Here is an 18,628-nt window from a genome sequence, read left to right on the forward strand (position 1 = left end):
TAAACTTTGAATTTCCTACAGTTACTCAAAGAAATGTGACTTATTTGGAAGATAACTTCTCTCCATGAAAAAAACAACTCAGTAATGTAAAAATAGTAAAAACTGAGGTACAGAAAAGCTGTCATTCACCTTCATTATTTAATGAACAAATAACACTATCATCTTATTAGAAAGTGTGAGCTGTTTTCCTTGTAAGGCACAGTACATTAAAGTGAAACCTAGATCCATCACCTTAAGAGATTTCAGGTCAATGCCCTAGCACTGTAAAAACGTGATACTCCATTAACTCACACATGTTTTGCAAACAAAAGCTGAGAAGAAGCCTTTTAGCTGGTGCAAAACTTGCTGCACTAGTTCATAGATGGTCTATTAGAGAATTTGATAGTGTGCAGTCTTTCTGTGTAGCCAAATAAAGTCTGTAATAGGCTATGTTGCGGGGCACTAGTAGGAGAAGAGTATAGCCCTTTTTTAAGAGTTTGAAATCTACATTAGTACGTCAATGTTTTTGTGCTGTTACTGAATTCAAGTGCTGAATTTTCAAGTTATTTCTTTTCAAAACTTAAGATCTCTTAATTTTGTCACATTCTTGACATTATCTTGTCCTAATGTCCAAGAGTTACACATGGCTAGACAGCTGAGTTTTTCAGTTTCTCTTGCTCACCCTTCCTGCTTGCTCTGGTTCAGGCTGGGATAATTTTCTTCACAGGGGCCAGTGTGGTGCTGTGGTTTGGACTCAGAATGAAAATAATGCTATCACACACCAGTGTTTTAATTATATTGCTGAGCTTACACAGAGCCAAGTACATTTCTGCTTCTTGTGCTGCCCTGCCAATGAAGAGCTATGGGCGCACAAGGAGCTGGGAGAGGACAGAACCAGGGCAGTTGACCCAAACAGAACAAAAAGATATCCCCTATCGTAAGACACGTTGAGTGATAAAATAAGGAGTACTTGGCTGAGAAGGCAAGGGGGAAGTTACTTCTTGGGGGCAATTGCATTGCACACCACCTGCTTGGCATATCCTATTATTACAGTTGTTATTTTACCTTTCTGTTCTGCCCTATAAGATTGCTTTTATCTCAACTTGTGAATTTTACCTTTTTCTAATCCTCTTCCCTATCTTACTGCAGGGGAGCAAGTGACCAGCTGTGTATGCTTAGCTGCCTGCTGGGTTAAACAACAGTACTCCCCTTCCTTTTATCAAAAGAATCTACAGACCTTTTTGCCAATTCAACAAGCTTAAAGTTTTATAGCTAGTTTAAAAGTGACTGGTGGTATGCATTATCATCACAGTAAGGTGACCTTGATCTTAAGCTTCAGCATCTAAAATTCTTGAACATGTTAAGGCTTGTTAAACTCTCAACATTATAGTATTAATGAAGACAGTTTCAAATGGAAGGATATGTAAGGTTGCAGTAACAAAATGAGATTTAAGGGGAAAAAAATGACCAATACCTAAGAACACTCAGGTCCCGTGTGTGAGTTGCATAATGTCTTGTTCAAAGAAAAAGAGTATTCAGACACAGTACAGCTGTGATAAACTTTCAGGAAAAACCTGCTTATCCATGAGTAAAAACCCAGACGACATCAGAGAAACACATCTGTCAGCAGTTAACTATGTACATCATAACATGAGCACAAGTAAAGATGGAGTTACAAAGCTTTATCCCAAAGTAAACTTTTGAAAATTATGTGCACAGTGTTAATTTGACTCGTACTTCATTTCATGCATTAGATAAAAATGCAATTGATCTCCACACAAAGGCTTTATAATAAGCCTTCACATAACTGCACACAGAACAAACTGAGGCTCATATCTAAAAAGATGCAGAATTGTTAAAAGGCACCTCTAGAAGTCATCTAACCCAAAACATTACTGCTCAGGCAGAGTACCCTACAGCACATTACACAGGATTGCATCCAGGCAGCTCTTTAATATTTCAAGAGAAATAGACCACTCTTACGGCATGGTGGCACACAGTGGGGTGGAGCTGGCCAGGCGTTATTCCATATCATGTGATATCATATGGAAATCTATACAGCTGTGTGTGTCTGTGTGTGGGGGGGGGGTTACTAAGTTGAAAGGATGGTGGTTATTGTTTGGGATTGGCTGGTCCTAGGTGGTGATGAGATTTTGTGCTGTTATTTTGCTGATTATGAGGTGTTAATGAACAGGTGGAAAGTGATTGTATTGTATATATCATATACAATATATATTATATTATATATATTATCACATCTTTGTTTCTTTTTCTGTCTCAGTAAGCGGTTTTTGTATCAACCTATGAGTTCTAACTTTCTTCCAATTCTTTTCTTTACGCTACTTGGGTGATATGAATGAACAGCTGTGTGATACTGACCTATCTGCCAGGTTAAAATATGCCAATGAGTTTGGGTCCTTGATCCCTTCATCTGTTGTTGGGTACTACTGAAAAGAGTCTGGGCCTGTTCTCTTGACAGTCTTTCTTCAAATATTTGTACATGTTGATAAGACCCTCTTTTGGCTTTTTTCTTTTTCAGGTTGAAATGACCAATGTCCCTTAGCCTTTCTTCATAAGGGAGATGTTCTAGGCCTCTGAACACCTTTGTCACTCTCTGCTGGGTTCTCTCCATAGTTTCTTGTCTTTCTTGAACTGATGAGCCCAGAAATAGATAGAATACTCCAGATTTTACCTTAACAGGGCAGAAGGCAGAAGAGATTTGGAGGAACAGCTCCCCCATTTTGCTGGGAATGAAATTATGAATCAAGTAAATAGGGGCCTTTCACATGAAGGTTAAGTATCCTAGGTTTTGGGGAAAATCAAAAGACCAGTGGGACATGTCGACATTTCTGTAGTCAAGACAATGGAGCTGGGCAAACATAAGGGAAAGGTAGCCAAAGAAACTGGTTTTGACTGGATTGAGAGAAGGAGATGGGTCAAAGAAGGAAAGTCAACCTGAGGAAGACTTCTGACTTTGTCCCAACGACAACCAGAGCAAGAGCCCCGCTATGGACTGGGCATGCATCAGTAGGAGGGACAGCGTGTAAATGAGTTCCCAGAAAAACAATGAATATGTTAATGATTTCTTGGAAATCTGTTGAATATGTATATGCTTGCTCTATAACTTTCTAACGCTCTATCAGTGGACATGATAGGAGGAGTGATCCCCCATGTGACCAGTTCTGAATAAATACATACTTGCTTTATAACCTAGTTATGGTTATAGAGTTTGATTCCACATGTCAGGAATATTCTTCCTAATATATCCCAGGATACCACTGTCCTCTTTTCCTATAAGCACCTTTTGCTGGCTGGCTTTTTTTTTTTCTTTTAAGTAGTTAATCTTTGAGATTTAGCTTCCCATTTTGTTACCAAAACAAACATGGACTGGTATATTTAAAAGTCATTGTACACTTGTAAGCAAATTAGTACTCAACTACTCAAAATTACAATTTATTTATTCACACATTGGATTTTAAATTTAGGCAAATGCATATGAGCTTGATCATTCTAATCAATACATGTTAGGAAAGGAGGCAGTTTTTGGTTTCATTGTCTGGAAACCTGAACCATTATAATTCTATTTTTAGTGAGGCTCATTACGTTGCTACATTGTATTTCATTCAGTTTTGCAATTTTATCACAGGATCTTATTTTCACACAGTCATGGGTTTCTTTGCATGTGAAAGAAAGCAGGAAAAAAAAAATAATAGCCTAATTATGGAAGGGAATGTAAGATGCCAGAAACTCCCTATGCTTTCAGGCTACCCTGTGAACAGTTAAATATTTTATTATCTTGCCGAGAGTAGTATTGTCTCCCTGGCTCTGCTGTTAGAACTGATCAATTATTACTTTGAACTAGGGCTGGAGAAACTCTCGTATGAAGAAAAGCTGGGTGAGCTGTGCTTGTTCAGCTTGGTGAAGGCTCCAGGGAGATCTCATTGCAGCCTTTCAGTATTTAAAGGGAGCTTATAAACAGGAGGGAGACTGACTTTTAACACAGTCTGATAGTAATAGGACAAGGGGGAACAGTTTTAAACTAAAAGAAGGGAGATTTAGGTTAGATGTTAGAGGGAAAATCTTTATTCAGAGACTAGTAAGGCACTGGAGTAGGTTACCTAGAAAAGTTTTAGGTGCCTGGAGGTGTTCAAGATCAAGCTGGATGGAGCCTTGGGCAGCCTGACCTGACGGATGGTATCCCCTGCCCACAGCAGGGGGTTGGGACAAGGCAGATTTTAAGATCCCTTCCAATCCAAGCCATTCTATGTTTGTTTGTTTTTTCCTTTTTTAAGGTATCTGTAAAATCAGACAATAACAGAATTTGGGTACAGTCAGATTTCTCAGGCTTGCAATAGCTTCTTTCAACATGAAGCATTATTACACAGTCCATTTGTAAACACTATCTGTTTCCACTTTACTTTTCTAAGATCTCCGATATTTTCATACTTTATTTAGGTAAGAAAAGAAGTATTTTTACAAGATGGTACAGATTTAATAATGCAAGCCATACTCCAATAATCACATATATACATTAGTTGTGGGGAAGTGTGAAAAATAATGAAGATATGCCCGTAGTTATTCAGGGAGAGGTACGCTATGGATATCAACTGGAGGTTAAAATATCTGGTGCAGTGTTATTTCCAATGAAAAAGTTGTATAAACCCTTAAAGTGAATTTACTTAATGAAAATTTGATGTTTAACATCTTATTTTTATTTAACAGAGAAGCTGCCATATAGTTATTCCTATTCTGTAGAGAACTTTATTACATCTGTAACTTTGTGACCTCAGAGCTTACTGGAGCAGCTAGGCTGGCAATGGGATGTTGAACCAATATACCAAAGTAAAAATCACAGAATTGCATAATTGCAGGGACTGGAAGGGACCTTGAGTCCAACCTCTGCTACCAAAGCAGGCTCCCTAGACTAGATTGCACAGATAGGCATCCAGGTGCGTCTCCTGTTCCAGTGCTCTGTCACCCTCACTGTGAAGAAGTTCTTATGCACATTTGTGCTGAACTTCCTATGCTTCAGCTGTGGCTGTTTACCCTAGCCCCATGGAAATGCACTGCTGAAAAAGTCTAATCTCTTTCCTTTGGTAAATAACTTCAGCCTGCACAAAACCTCTCACAAAATATGAATTTGCTTAAATCCACATATTGGAATCTGAAGATATCTCTATTTATACAAATTTTAATGAGTGTAGTATACACATGGATTGATTGATATTTAAAGTGTGACTGCATATCTCCTAAATAAATTCTTCAAGTCGATACAACCAATAAAACTGAATCTTTATAATGGCTTAATGATAAGTAGCGACAAAATTATGGCTAACATTGAAAGTGTAGTTAAGAAGGAATGTGTCGGAAGATTTCCATTTATTAATGATATTCCAAAAATAAATCCCACACAGTATAATAGAAACAGGAATGTGTGATATTGGTTATTCCCTGCTAGCTTGTTCAGACAGCTGTTAATAGCATCAAACATTTCTCCATTTCTTTAAACTGTTTTCTGTGACACTGTGATGCTTCAAAGATGGCATTTACACTCCACATTGACACAGAAAACTGCCACATGTGGTAGGGGGTGTGCTGTATAGCTGGGAGCAGCTGATAATGTTGTTTAATTTAAGAACATCTTTCCTCTGTCTGAAATGTCACAATTCCCATTGACTGCATTACTAGACAGAGAGTTTCTATCTTTCAGCTCCAAGATTGGTAACAGTAATTTCCTGAGAGCATTTGACATTTCCTTATAAAACTGAAGTAAAAAAAAAAGAAAGGTTAATATTAGAAACCTGTAAAATTAAAAATGAAAATCTAATACTGCTGACACATTTCACAAAATCGTAGCATCTCATTGTGCAATAAAAAAGAGAATTCCAGAAGTTTATGAAAGTGTTTCCTCTCTAAAATGCAAATAGTTTTCACTGTAAAATAACCTTCACCATCCATTTCAAATCCTTCAAAATACCTTAAATGACTGAATTGTAGTACTAACTCTGTATGGCTTTTTATTTATTAATTTATTTGTTTTTACAGGGAATATGTTTTTTAAGCCTTAAGTCTTACTTCTTGATTTGTGGCATTATTGAATGGTGTTTTCTTAAAACTATTGTTTACAGTTTATTTTGCTTTGTTTTAAGTAACAAAACAAAATAGTAATCATGTGCCTAATTAACCCTTTCTGAGAATACAGCAAATGTAGTTTGTATTCATTCACATGTATCAACGCCTTTTGCCTTGATCATTTGCAACATTTTCCCTTCTTGACATCTCACATGCTTCAGAAGCTAGTTCATAGAAAGCAGAGATTAATTTGTCTTCCAGTAATGCTTCCATGGCCCTGCCAAACTTTGATTCAGCTTTTATATGAGGATTTATAAGTTGACACCTTCCTTAAACTGCTTGCCCCTATGAAAATACTTCAATGTGAGAAAAAGGAAAAATTACCTAAGAAGAGAATCTCCTCAGTATGGTGTAAGTACTGTGTAGCCAAGATGCTCTTATCTGAGTAAAAATCAAATCACATGGCTTTGTACCCACTCCCTGAAGTTAGAACTCAAATACTATCTCCTGCTGCTTTTTTTTTTTTTTTTTTTTTTCGCTTTATATATATATATTTGGCTTGCTGAGATTTTATTGACTCAAAATAGCCTACGCTACTGACATGAGCTGTTTTCACCTCCTTCAGTCTTAACATATGTCTAATCTTTTAACTGCAAGTTTAGCTCTTCAACAGCAAGGATAGCCTTTTAGCTGTGTGTTGATGTCTCCTAACTCAGATATAGGGAATATATTTTTGTGCTCTCATGATACCACAGGTGAAAAAATTAACAAGAGATTTGCGGCCAAAGGACAACAATGCCAGTGAATTACACTCAAGGCATTCATTTCAGAAACAGTATTTCTGCTTTTAATGAGGGTTGGGGACCCTTGCTGGCAAGGCTACAGTTTCTATTATCTAGGGTGCTGATCTATGTGTAACTACCTCTGTTTCAAAGCTTGGTTGTTATTTACAGTCCACATTTTTCATTTCTTACTGAATGGTTTTGTCCTTACTGTGTGTCGGGTGAAAACTGACTGTCTGAGCTGTTACCTGAATCAGGGATGGGTAACAGAGACTCTGATGGCTGATTGTCTGAGCACTGATGTCTGACATCAGTGTTATGAACTTGAGACAGAGTTCTTTATTATCTCATGAGTCACTAATTTTACTAATGGGCTGGTATTTTTGTGGCTTGGAAACTTAAATAAGAAAACAATTTCCTTTTTAAAATGTTAAAAACACACTGTATTCAAAGCTTAAAGTAAAAAGTGAATGCCATTTGAATTTGTGGTGTTTTTTTTTGTTTTTTTTTTTCCCAACCAGCAAAAGACAATAGCTCACGACCATAGTGCTTAATTGCCTCAATATTTAAAGTATCTTTTTTCCACAAAATGGTATATAAAATAGGAAGAGTATAACCACATTCAAAAGAAATAAAGAGAGTCTCAAAAATATTTTAGATGTTTCACTATTCTGTTACATTCATCAGAATGGAATTCATACGAGCAGATGTTTACCCTTACTGTATAGGTATCTGTGCATGATCTATATGCCCTCTCTGATCAATACCAAAATGAGCACTTAGTGAAGAGACTTTTTCAGATTTATTTAAGGAGTAAACCTCAGTTCTGAGTGATTTGCATCTACAATTCCCTGTTGACTACAATGTGGGCTTCTAATATTCAGCAAATTGAATTCTGCTTTCTGTTTAGTAGAAAAAAATGCTAAGTCCTTGGCCTCTCAATGAATGCTTAGGTTTGGCTATACATGGACAGCATGCTTTCAAATTGGATCATTCTAAGAGTAGACAGCATCCACATGTTTCAGCACAGTACAGCAGCTTGTCCTTGTAGCTTCATAAATCTGATGCAGCTGGATGGAGGATTACATGCTCCACTGATGAGCTGCACTTAGCACATGAAGTTGCAGAAAAGCAGGGAGAGCAAGCCATTGTAAATGGCTGCAGGAGTGTGCAGAAGACAGCAGTTTCTATGGTATTGCCTTCCAGCATGGCAGCTGACCATGCTATACACCCCAGGCTTACGCCCCGGGCAGGAGACTGTTCTTACTACTTCTTCCTACTACTTTTAAAGGAAATCCTTCCTTTCCAAGATTCCCTTGTCTCTCACCTTTCAGCTGACTTTTTAACATAATTTATTTTGATCTCAAATAAACATCGTTTATAGGTAATTTTTACCACAAAATAAAAAATAATGTTAAACCATAGTATCAGTGCAAATCAGAAGAATTAGATTCTAAAATATTTGTAAACAACACAGATACTGTTATCAGCTCTGATAGGATCAGATCAGGTCTAAATAATAATATGTTTAAATGAATGTTCCCTGTCAAATACATGAAAGGTTCTTTTATCAGGATTCTCCATAAAATTTAGAAACTTGAACCAGGTCTCCTACAAAGGTTTGTAAACAATTACATGCTACAAGCCAGCAAATGTTGCTGTTTTTTGGGCTTTTAACTTTAAGTCTTGTAGTTTGGGAAGTGCATAAGTTGCATAGTATGTTAAAAGACAGGATGAGTTATATGGAAATTATGGCCTGCTTACTCTGTGGCAGCCTAACAGTTGTAGAGTTTTTAAAAACCCAGTTGTCCCAAAATGGGTGTAGCATTTAATGGGAAACATATTGCAAAGTAACACTGAACTTGTGTAATGTATAGAAAACAAACATCAATGTTTTGTCCAGAACTATAAAACAAAATGCCTGATATCACTGCTGCACTAGAATAGTATGGGTATGTACATAATCTCTGTAGACAGTGATATATCTATTTGATGTTCCCACACTCCTTAGATGCCTCCTGAATTTCAAATAGCTAAGGGGAAAAAACAGACCTTTTTGATTATCTAAAAAAAAAAAAAAAAACACAAAAAAACCCAAACAAACAAACAAACAAACCCAAAACAACAAAAAAAACAACAAAACACAACCACAAAACACATTCTTCCAATGCAAAAAAATCATGAAAAAATCTATATATATCCTTCTGAAAGTCCATGCTTTACTTGCACTCCACAACAGCAATGGTGTACAAGTGGAGACCGGCTCACTTCACACACTTCTGCTGAAGACCGTGAGCATCGTTGAGGCTTCAGGCATGAGGACAAGCCCAAACTGGTCTGGCATTTCTATTCTTGCAGGTATTCTTTTAAATTTATTTATTTATTTATTTATTTTTCCCACTTTAATTTACAGCGCAAATTCTGATAATGACAGAGAAATAAATGTAGCACTAATGGGTATGTTTTGCTGTTTTCCCTTGATAGGGAGGGAAAGAAAAAGTAAAGACTGGGAAATGATACCCCCTGTGAGATAGATCAATGCAGATGCAGATTAGCTCTTAAGCTATTTAAGTTATTTTCCTTCCGTGGCATCATGCCTCATAGATTCTGCTGAAGGCTATCTATAACCATTCAAGTTCATGACGGCTATTCTTACACATTTTCTCATTTTTAAGTCCATTGCCAAGATTCCTAATCCTTTTTAAATGAGAATGAGGAGACAGTCTCTCTTTTATCAGGGTCAGATCAATTAAGCTTAAATAATCTTATTTTCTATAATTTTCCTGTAGTTATTCAAAGGATTAGCGAGAAAATGTCACTGAACAGATACTTGTCTCCTCATTAACATTCATGTCAAAACCTTCCGGTAGGGCTGGTTTGGGCTGCTGATGGAGCAGTTCTTAAAAGAACTGGCTTGTCTGTGAAACAGCTGCTCAGCAACGCCAATATGCAAAGGAATTGTTGATAATAAGATGATGCTATTATAACTACACTGGGAGCATAATATATATTAAGCTGCTTTGAGGTATGCAGTGGGGGCCTAAGAATTAGAGAATGATTGCTTGTCTAGTGCTAGGAAGAGGAAACAGCTGATCATTTAATGTCTGCTTATTTGAATTAGTACTACTCACAGACTATAGTTAGACAAAAAATCTGCTATCATTCCTCACTTCCTGTGTATTTCCTGTCTGTATGAATGTGTGCTTGTGTGTTTGTTTTCTTTCCTAGAATTTGGAAGGGTTTTGTATCTCCTACTTCTCAGATAATTGATCACTCACTATTTTATAGGAATTTTTATAATTTCAAGGCTTTATTAGAAAAAAAAATCAGGAGAAGATTCTCTGGATCCTCTTTCACCCAACAGTGAAATTCCGCATAATGAATGTTTGTAAATGACTATGCAATAAGGCAGTGCCATGGTGAATATGCAGACATGGACAATACAGATTAACCTCAGATACAGATATGTGCATTTGGCTCAGCCAAGAAAAAAGTGTCAGTGGGTATCATGTAATGAGGTGACTTATACTAATTCATATTGATCACAGAATCATAGGGGTTGGAAGTGACCTCCAGAGATCATTGATTCCAACCCCCCCTGCCAAAGCAGGTTCCCTACACCAGGTGACATAGGTAGGCGTCCAGGCAGGTCTTGAATATCTCCAGAGGAGAAGACTCCACAACCCCTCTGGGCAGCCTGTTCCAGTGATCCATCACCCTCAGCGTAAAGAAGTTCTGCACATTCGTGAGGAATCACTTAGGATATACAAAACAAATGAGAAATACTACTGTCGGATCTTTGTCTACCAGATATTTCAAAACCACACAATATAAGGATTTAAACACACAGAAAACAAAATGGATCTGGAGGAGTGGAGCAATTGGAAGTCCCACCACAGTAACATTTCCTTATAATTGTTTCTTTCAAATAAGTAAGAAGTGAATAATATCATTCAGGGCTTTAGGCTGCAAGAACTAATTTCTATCTAAAATGAAAAGCATGTAACTTGTTCCAAAACATTTAATAGTTTCTAAAGTTCTCTGTAAATTATTTCATTTTTTAGCTTTTCTTGTATACTGTTATTCCAGATGTTAGTTATTAGAGATATTTGGAAAATACTGTACTTCAGGCAAAATGAAATAAAGAAAGTGACCTAGAAATGATATTTAGGACCTTCTATTCTACTCAGCAGGTGAGGTGATGCTTGGAGTGCACAGTACAGTTCAGGATTTGCAGTACAAGAGAGACGTGGATATCTCAACACAAGTCCAGTAGTAGTCCAGTAAGGTTATTACAGAATGGATAATGTCACATAAGAGGAAAGGCTGAGAACTGAACTGTACAGTCTACAGAAGAGAAGACTTGGGAGGATTTTATTAATGTCTATAAATTGCTTGCGAGGGAGTAAAGAGAGAGATCAGAAGAGCCCAGAAACAGGACAAGAAAGAATGGGCATGAAGTTAAAACCAGAATTAAAATATCAAGTTAATTAAAAAAATAAATTCATCTGGACATATATTTTTGTTGTGAGGGTGACTACGCACTGACACAGGTTGCCAGAGGGTATGTGGAGTCTCTATCCTTGGAGATATTCAAAAGCCATTTGGTCATGGTTCTGGGCAATCTGCAGGCTGACCTTGGGGCACACTGATTAGACCACCACCAGAGATGGCTTCACATCTCAGGCATGCTGTGATTTTGTGTAAGATTATGTGAATGACCTGAGGCTAAGGAGGCAATCGTTATGCTATGGTAGAATGAATTTCATTGATGAAAATTAGAGCATGAATAGTAATCAGGGGCAAAACCCTGGAAGGGAAAACAGACCTTAGATTAGCTCTCAAAACAGAAATCAGAAAATCATCTAACTGGTACTTAAGTTTATGAATGAGAGATGAAAATAAATGATAGAGAATCCAAACTACTGCAAGATGAGAGAAGCAAAACACACAAAGATCAGATCAGAATTCATTGTAGAGTTCATACACTGTTACAAAGACTAATGCTGTAAAAAATTATTATTATCATAAGACATGCCTAGTACAGCAGAATATCAAAAATCAATAAGAACTTCCACATCAATTTTAAGAGTTTACAAAATGACACAAATGTCTGCACAAACATACAGGCTGAAAGGAAACTTGTTCAGAGTAACTCCTCCAGGGAGCAATCACAATATGCCCCCTTTCTCAGTGTTTCTTATATGCTCATATATTCTGGTATTGCTTAAATTTGCTACTGTATTTATTATTTGTGGTACACTAACATTAAAAGGCAAATTCATACATCAAAAATTCTTTGTGCAATTAAACTACCTAATTAAAATAAAGCAAGAAGAGGTGATCTTAAGAACTAAAATATAAAAGTTAAGTTACAACTTAATAATTTCATCACATGAAAAAGTGTCATACCATTTTAAATTGAAAAATGTCTAATTGTTTTTTATCCTGAAAGACAACCAATTAGATAAATGCATTTTTCCATAATTGTGTTTGTCCCCTAGAATGACTGAGTAGTTTTTCCATATAAGTGAACAAATTTTATATAGTTTTATAAGTAAAATACCAAATATATAATTAAAATACCAAAACTATACAGAAAATTCAAATGTCCTTTGATAATATTGAGCCTTAACATTGCAAATTACATCTAAAAATGTACAATAGGCCACATAGCTTTTTAATCCAATTACTATAAAGCAGATCAATAAAAACCCTCAATATACAAAGTTATAACAGGTCAAAAGCTTTGATCTATGTAACCTATCATCAATAAGACAACAGTTTCAAAGTATTTCAAGTTACGGAAAAAGCCATTGCGTGTTTAAGTTGCATGCTTAAGAGTGCTAAGTGTTTTTAAGTAAAACAAAAATGCCACACATTGCCTAAAAATTAATAATACAACACCTAAACTCTGCTCTGAACAAGGCCAGCATTTTCATTAAAATGCACTGTTCACTAAACATCAGTGATCTACTTGCTTTCCTTCTAGAAAACAGGAAAGCCCTCCAAATGCTGCTGATGTTTTCAAACATCTGTTCTGCTCACAGACTTCTTTTTACGATGTTCACAACCACTAGATTTTTCTTTCTTTCTTTCTTTTTTTTTTTTTTTTTTTTTTTTTTTTTAATTCCTTCAAGGACAACTGAAGTTTTGAAAATTTAGGACGCAAAAGATCAAGCTTCACATAAAAAAAAAATGGAAGGCATCACAGTGCAGGACACTGCAAAGCCATCCACTCTAAGTCCTTCTAAAAACTAGGAACATATTCTAAACTATACTAGCATTTGCTTTGGTCTTCTAGGACTTCCTCATGCTATACATTTCCTGTTCCTTCCTTTTATAACTTGTGTTCCTTTGTGTGTCATATTGAGATAATCAATATTAGAAAAATCATCATCTTTAATAGGATAAAAGGAAAATCCAGAACGGCTCCACAGACTGAGGGACATATTCACTTCTTTTTTGGAATGTAATCTCAAAATTTCTACGTAATCTTCCTACTCCAAGAATAACATTTCCACTGTTCTTCTACATATGTGTATGCATCCCATTAGCTGGGTGGTTGTTTCTTTTTCAGCTTTACAGGACCTGTTTGTAGGTTTTCTACCTCCATGCAAGGAAACAGCTCTTCTTACTTTTTGAAACTATGATTTACACCTCTCAGTGCCAGAGTTGTTTCTATCTATTCGTATACAGAAATTCTCAAAGACACATTCAACACATACATATTTATTTCATAAAGATATGACTGAATATTCAGAAGCTCTTTTGCTCTTTATTAATGTGCAGTTTATAAGAAAAGACTAATAAGCTGTGCCTTTCAAATATGGATACATCCACAAAAACAATTCATTCTTAAAGACAAATGTTTAGTAAATTGTGACAAGAAACTCTTAAGTTTACAAGAATCTTAAAAAGCTGAGGACCAGACAAAACTGATTAGAAATAAATAAAACCTGAAAACTGTCTTTGTCAATTCCTTCCAGGTTTAAAAAAAAATAAAAATAAAGTGTTTAATGCATCTGGAGTGGCTTGCATGAAAGTACCTCTCAAATGCAATTGAGGCCTGTCTGTTTAGAAGCCCCAGAAGTACTCTACAAGGCTGTACATAACTAAAGAATATCATGTAGGAAAACACTGAAGTCATAAAGATACAAAAAGTCACAGTACTAAAACACTGCTTTCCAATAAAAAAAATCACGAGAGATCCACTGTTCATCATGCAACAGTGAACATAATTGCAACCTTAAATTTTGCATTTGAAATCAGGAGACAAAAATTATAAACCTCCCTACACATATCTAATCTTTTTTTCAACATTAGCCAAGCCTACAGGCACTTAACAATCCAATCCTTTATATTATTGTAATTAAAGGCAATACTCATAAGGCTGATAAGCAAGCCAGCTATAACTTAACCCTTATCTTAGCCAAACTGACAACTGCAAATGTGATACCTAATTGTAAAGAAAAGTGCATTGAAATTCATTCTGGATCACGAACTTTTAAAATCCCATAACCTTGAAAATAAGTAAATTACAGCCAGCCTACCATCAAACTTCTTGTGCCGGGAGACAAAAGTGGTGCGTACAAAGTGACTTGTCTCCTCCACCAAGTTTTCAAACTCCAGTTTGCTCTGCTGGCTTAACTTGTCCTCCATTTCTGAGGTGCAGCATGTATATTCCTGAGGGCAGATTCTCAAATGTTCCCCTGGAATTGCAAGAAAAAGGCATTAGAAATATTTTAACACAGAAGAAAACACAACAGAACTCAATATACATATCCCTTCACTTCAGGAATGTGGCCTACATAAGGATATCTTTAAGGTTTCAACACTCATTGGGAACAATTTGTTCCTAATAAACAATTTTGCCATATCTGGGCTCTCCCCACAGAGCTGGAGAGGTACATTTGCAGAGCTGCTCTGATGCTTCAGAAATATCTCACAATGAAAATAATTCCTGAACTGAAGAAACTTCTACATAAGCAAATGTGTAATTAAAAATCCTAAGACAATTTCTTGGTTTTTATTCAGAATGTCTGGAGAAATACTTAATGAGATGACCTACTACAAGACTTTAGAGCTTTCTTGCTACCAAAGAATCATAAATTACGTATTTCTGTAGATAGGTTCTGCTTGCCCAGCTGCACCAAAACATTCTCCCTTTTTCCTCTTGCTTTCCTTCTGCTTGAGTGTCTGTATTTTAATGATTGTGTTTGGGTGCCACATATTTTCTTGGACTGCATTCCTTGTCAGACCCTGCAAATGCTCCACTGAATGGGAGAAAGCTATGAAGAGTTTAATTAATGCTTATGTTATACAGAAATGCAGTGTAAAAGGTAATGAAAGCTTCTTATTTAATTCAAAAGATTTATCTCTTGAAGCACTGTGCCAGTTCTTCTGACAATATTGCTTTCTTCAGTACAATCTGCAAGTGGAAACCAATTCTTTAGCTCATGAAATTAAAATGGTCTGTTATTACATGAAATGTGAATTTCCAATTGACACTGTACTAGGGTGTCAGAAACATTTAGCTCAGTTTGTGCAAAGGTAAGAAATTCTACCATTCCCTCTTGAGAAATAAAAAGAATGATCTGCCTGTATGATTAAAGCTACTTGTAAAGCAATGAAAACATTTAGCTTTCTGTACACCAAATCTTGATTAAAAATCCCTCTGCAAATCTCTTAGAGGTGCAAACAAAATGATATACAAAGCCCAGGGGTTAAATAAATATGGGGGACTGATTCTCATTTATATCAAGGCTCCTTTGTATCACTGCTGAGCCATAAAGAAGATTTAAATGCAATTTATATCTACTTTAAGGCTAGTGTTCACCATTGTTATTATGTAGCACAGAGAATCAGACCCTGAGGTTTATACTTCCCTGGGGTGCAATACATTTAGCTGCTGCGTCATTTTGAAAACAACATCAAAAAAGGTTTGTACATGCTTCGAATAAACATTGTTTTGAGTTTGCTGTCACTTTATTTAAATTTTTATTTTAGATTCTGAATTATGTCTTTTGGCTCGAAACTCAGTCATTCCTGAACCTTGACCCATCTCCCCTGACTTTTGTTTTTCTGCAATAGTTTGTAAGATACAGACTATAATGCTAAGAGACTCCTAGCAGTCTTGAGACTTTTTAAAAATCTCACATCTATGCATCTTTGGGAAGGATCATTTTATTAACAGTTGCTGGTCTGTAGTACTACCTTCAGGTCCCAGTCATGTGCAAAAGAACCGTTATATAAAAAAAAGATTCTCTGTGACCATCAAAATATTGCAAAGATTATTTCCTGTAATGCTCTCCCAATGCAATAACACAATTCTTCTCCATTCCCTAGGTCACACATCTAAGCCAGAAATAATACATGAGTCAACTGCTGTTAAACATAAAAGATAGTGGCAAACAAATAAATAAATAAATAAATAATGCTTTGTTTAGACTCTATGTCACTGTCACATTAAACAGAAATTATTCAACAGGTAACAACAAGGGAGACAGCTTATGAAGACACAGTAAGTTTTCTTTTAATAAAAACAGTGTTCTGAGATTTTGTTAGATATCAGAAGCACAAGGAAAGCTAAAATATGGCGTCTTTGGAAAGAGTGTTATATGCTTGATTAAACAAAACAAAAATACTCTTACCCATACATCTGACTCCCCCCCTTCCTACATGTACCCAGTAGCTTTTCTAGGGAAGCACTGGAAAAATGTGCTCTTCCAGTTATAGCCACAGTGGTAGTTCACACTTTCTGCAATGACAATATCCTTTAGTGTTACTGCAGTCATGAATTTTAATAAATTTCAGCTTTATTTCCTCTATTCATTTTCCATTAATTTTTTCTTTTCCATCTGGCTCTCTGTTTTCCAGAACTGCCAGACTACTACTTGCTCATCATCAAGGCACTGTGCTTACTGGCTAACAGATGTAGGTCTAGGTTTTCGAGAAAAGTTGTTATGATTTCAACTAGAATAGGTCTAATTTCCTTCTAGTACCTGGTATGGCTCTGTGTTTTGGATTTAGGATGAGAATAATGTTGATCACAGTGATGTTTTGGTTGTTGCTGAGCAGTGCTTACTTACAGCCAAGGACATTCCTGCTTCTCTTGGTGTCCTGCTTTCCTCTCCTAATAATGTGTTATCACACATCAAATCATCTATACTAACTATCTGCCTTCATCATAATTTGCTAATTTATAATCACCTTTTTAAAACAAAACAAAACAAAACAAAACAAAAAAAACAACAACATTTCTAATTCTTCTCACTGAATTTTCTTGTAAAGAAATAGTAACAAAAATTATCATGCTACTCTTTATATTCTGTTTCAAGATCACTTTTTTCCTCCTCCTATTTCTGGCACGAAAGGCTCGGGTCAGATTACAGATAAAGTAAACACAATTACCTTTGCTCTGTGGCAATGGAATATTTGCCCTCTGATCAGTCTGAGATGTTCAAGTGAACTAAACAAAGAAGTCTTTAGAATTTGAGGCTCATAAGCTTTGTCATGCTTTTACTGATCATGAGTGGCTGCAGGCTCCAAAGACTGACAATCTTGGGCCTTTCCTGGAACAATGAGTGGAAACTCACTGACAATTTACCCTTCCTGTATGAATAACCCTAATTTGCTTTTTAAAAGCAGTGATTATTATTTTGTTTATTGTTTTTTATTCTTACTAAACATAGTAAGTTAGCAATAGGACAAAGAGAACAGGCCTAAAACTTGTACAGATGAAGTTCTGTACTAACATGCAGAAGAATTTTATGCTAAGGGTTATGGAACACTGGAGTAGGCTGCCCAGAGAAGTTGTGGAGTCTCTTTCTATGGAGATATCCAAGAGCCATCTGAACACCTACCTCTGCGACCTACTGTATGGAACTTGCTTTAGCAGGGCAGGACTCTATCATCTTATGGTCCTTTCCAGCCTCTGCCGTTCTGTGATTCTTAAACACCAAACTTTTGTTAGAACAGACAATAATTCCTTGGAAGATAAAAGCAGTCCGGATTTTCTCAAAACAAATGTAGAACAAATGTAGTTCTAAATTGTATTTTTTTTTTTTTTTTCTCTCCTTATTTTGTGCACATCCATGATAGAATCTGCTTGAACTGGAAATAACTCTGCAGGATATATTCAGTTGTGTTTCCTCTGTTTTCCTGAGCAGGATCATTTGACATTTGTGTTTTGTAATATATTGTTCTGTTACTCTGCAAGGAGTGTTATCTCTCACTTGTGTATTTACCCACATGAGGTAGTTTGCAGGCTGTGTGTGTGCTCACAGTTAACGTACCAATTCTTGCCCAGGGAAACTTGATATGGTCTAAAAACACATGCTGATTTTAGCAAAGATTTTGATAGCTCAAGTGGCACTGGACATAGCTGACTAGGCTTTCCCTGTGGTGAATTGCGTCTCATCGCTATTTGTGACAGAATGTAGCTACCTGCAATTTTTTAGACTAAACAAGTACAAACTCAGTAATTACCAGCAACCTACCACAACTCTTCTAACTACCATTTCCAACTAATGGTAGTGACCAACATACCTCTTTTTTTGTCCTGTGTTATATAAATCAAATCAATTTCCAACCTGAAATTCATCATCTGGTATTCAGTATTCAATTTCAGTTTTATTAATAGTGTAATCTCACACCTGTCCTCACATGATCCAAATTGACAAGATTTGCAAGTGAATTTGGTATTTGTGCTACAATGTTTCTTTGAAGTGTGATAAAACATTTAATAAAACATATTTTATATTAATATATATTGCATGCTACGTAAGCCACAG

The 18,628-nt window shown here is 36.1% G+C and overlaps 1 protein-coding gene across 1 annotated transcript in view; it reads right to left on the reverse strand.

Annotated features, from left to right (window-relative positions):
• Positions 1–18,628, reverse strand: part of GPC6 (glypican 6) — a 697,205-nt gene that overhangs the window by 474,479 nt on the left and 204,098 nt on the right. The window contains exon 2 of the mRNA XM_015851542.2: positions 14,387–14,545. Coding sequence (XP_015707028.1) covers positions 14,387–14,545 — 159 coding nt within the window. The remainder of the gene's footprint in view (positions 1–14,386; positions 14,546–18,628) is intronic.

Source organism: Coturnix japonica, chromosome 1 (genome assembly GCF_001577835.2).
Source record: "Coturnix japonica isolate 7356 chromosome 1, Coturnix japonica 2.1, whole genome shotgun sequence".
Taxonomy (NCBI): domain Eukaryota; kingdom Metazoa; phylum Chordata; class Aves; order Galliformes; family Phasianidae; genus Coturnix; species Coturnix japonica.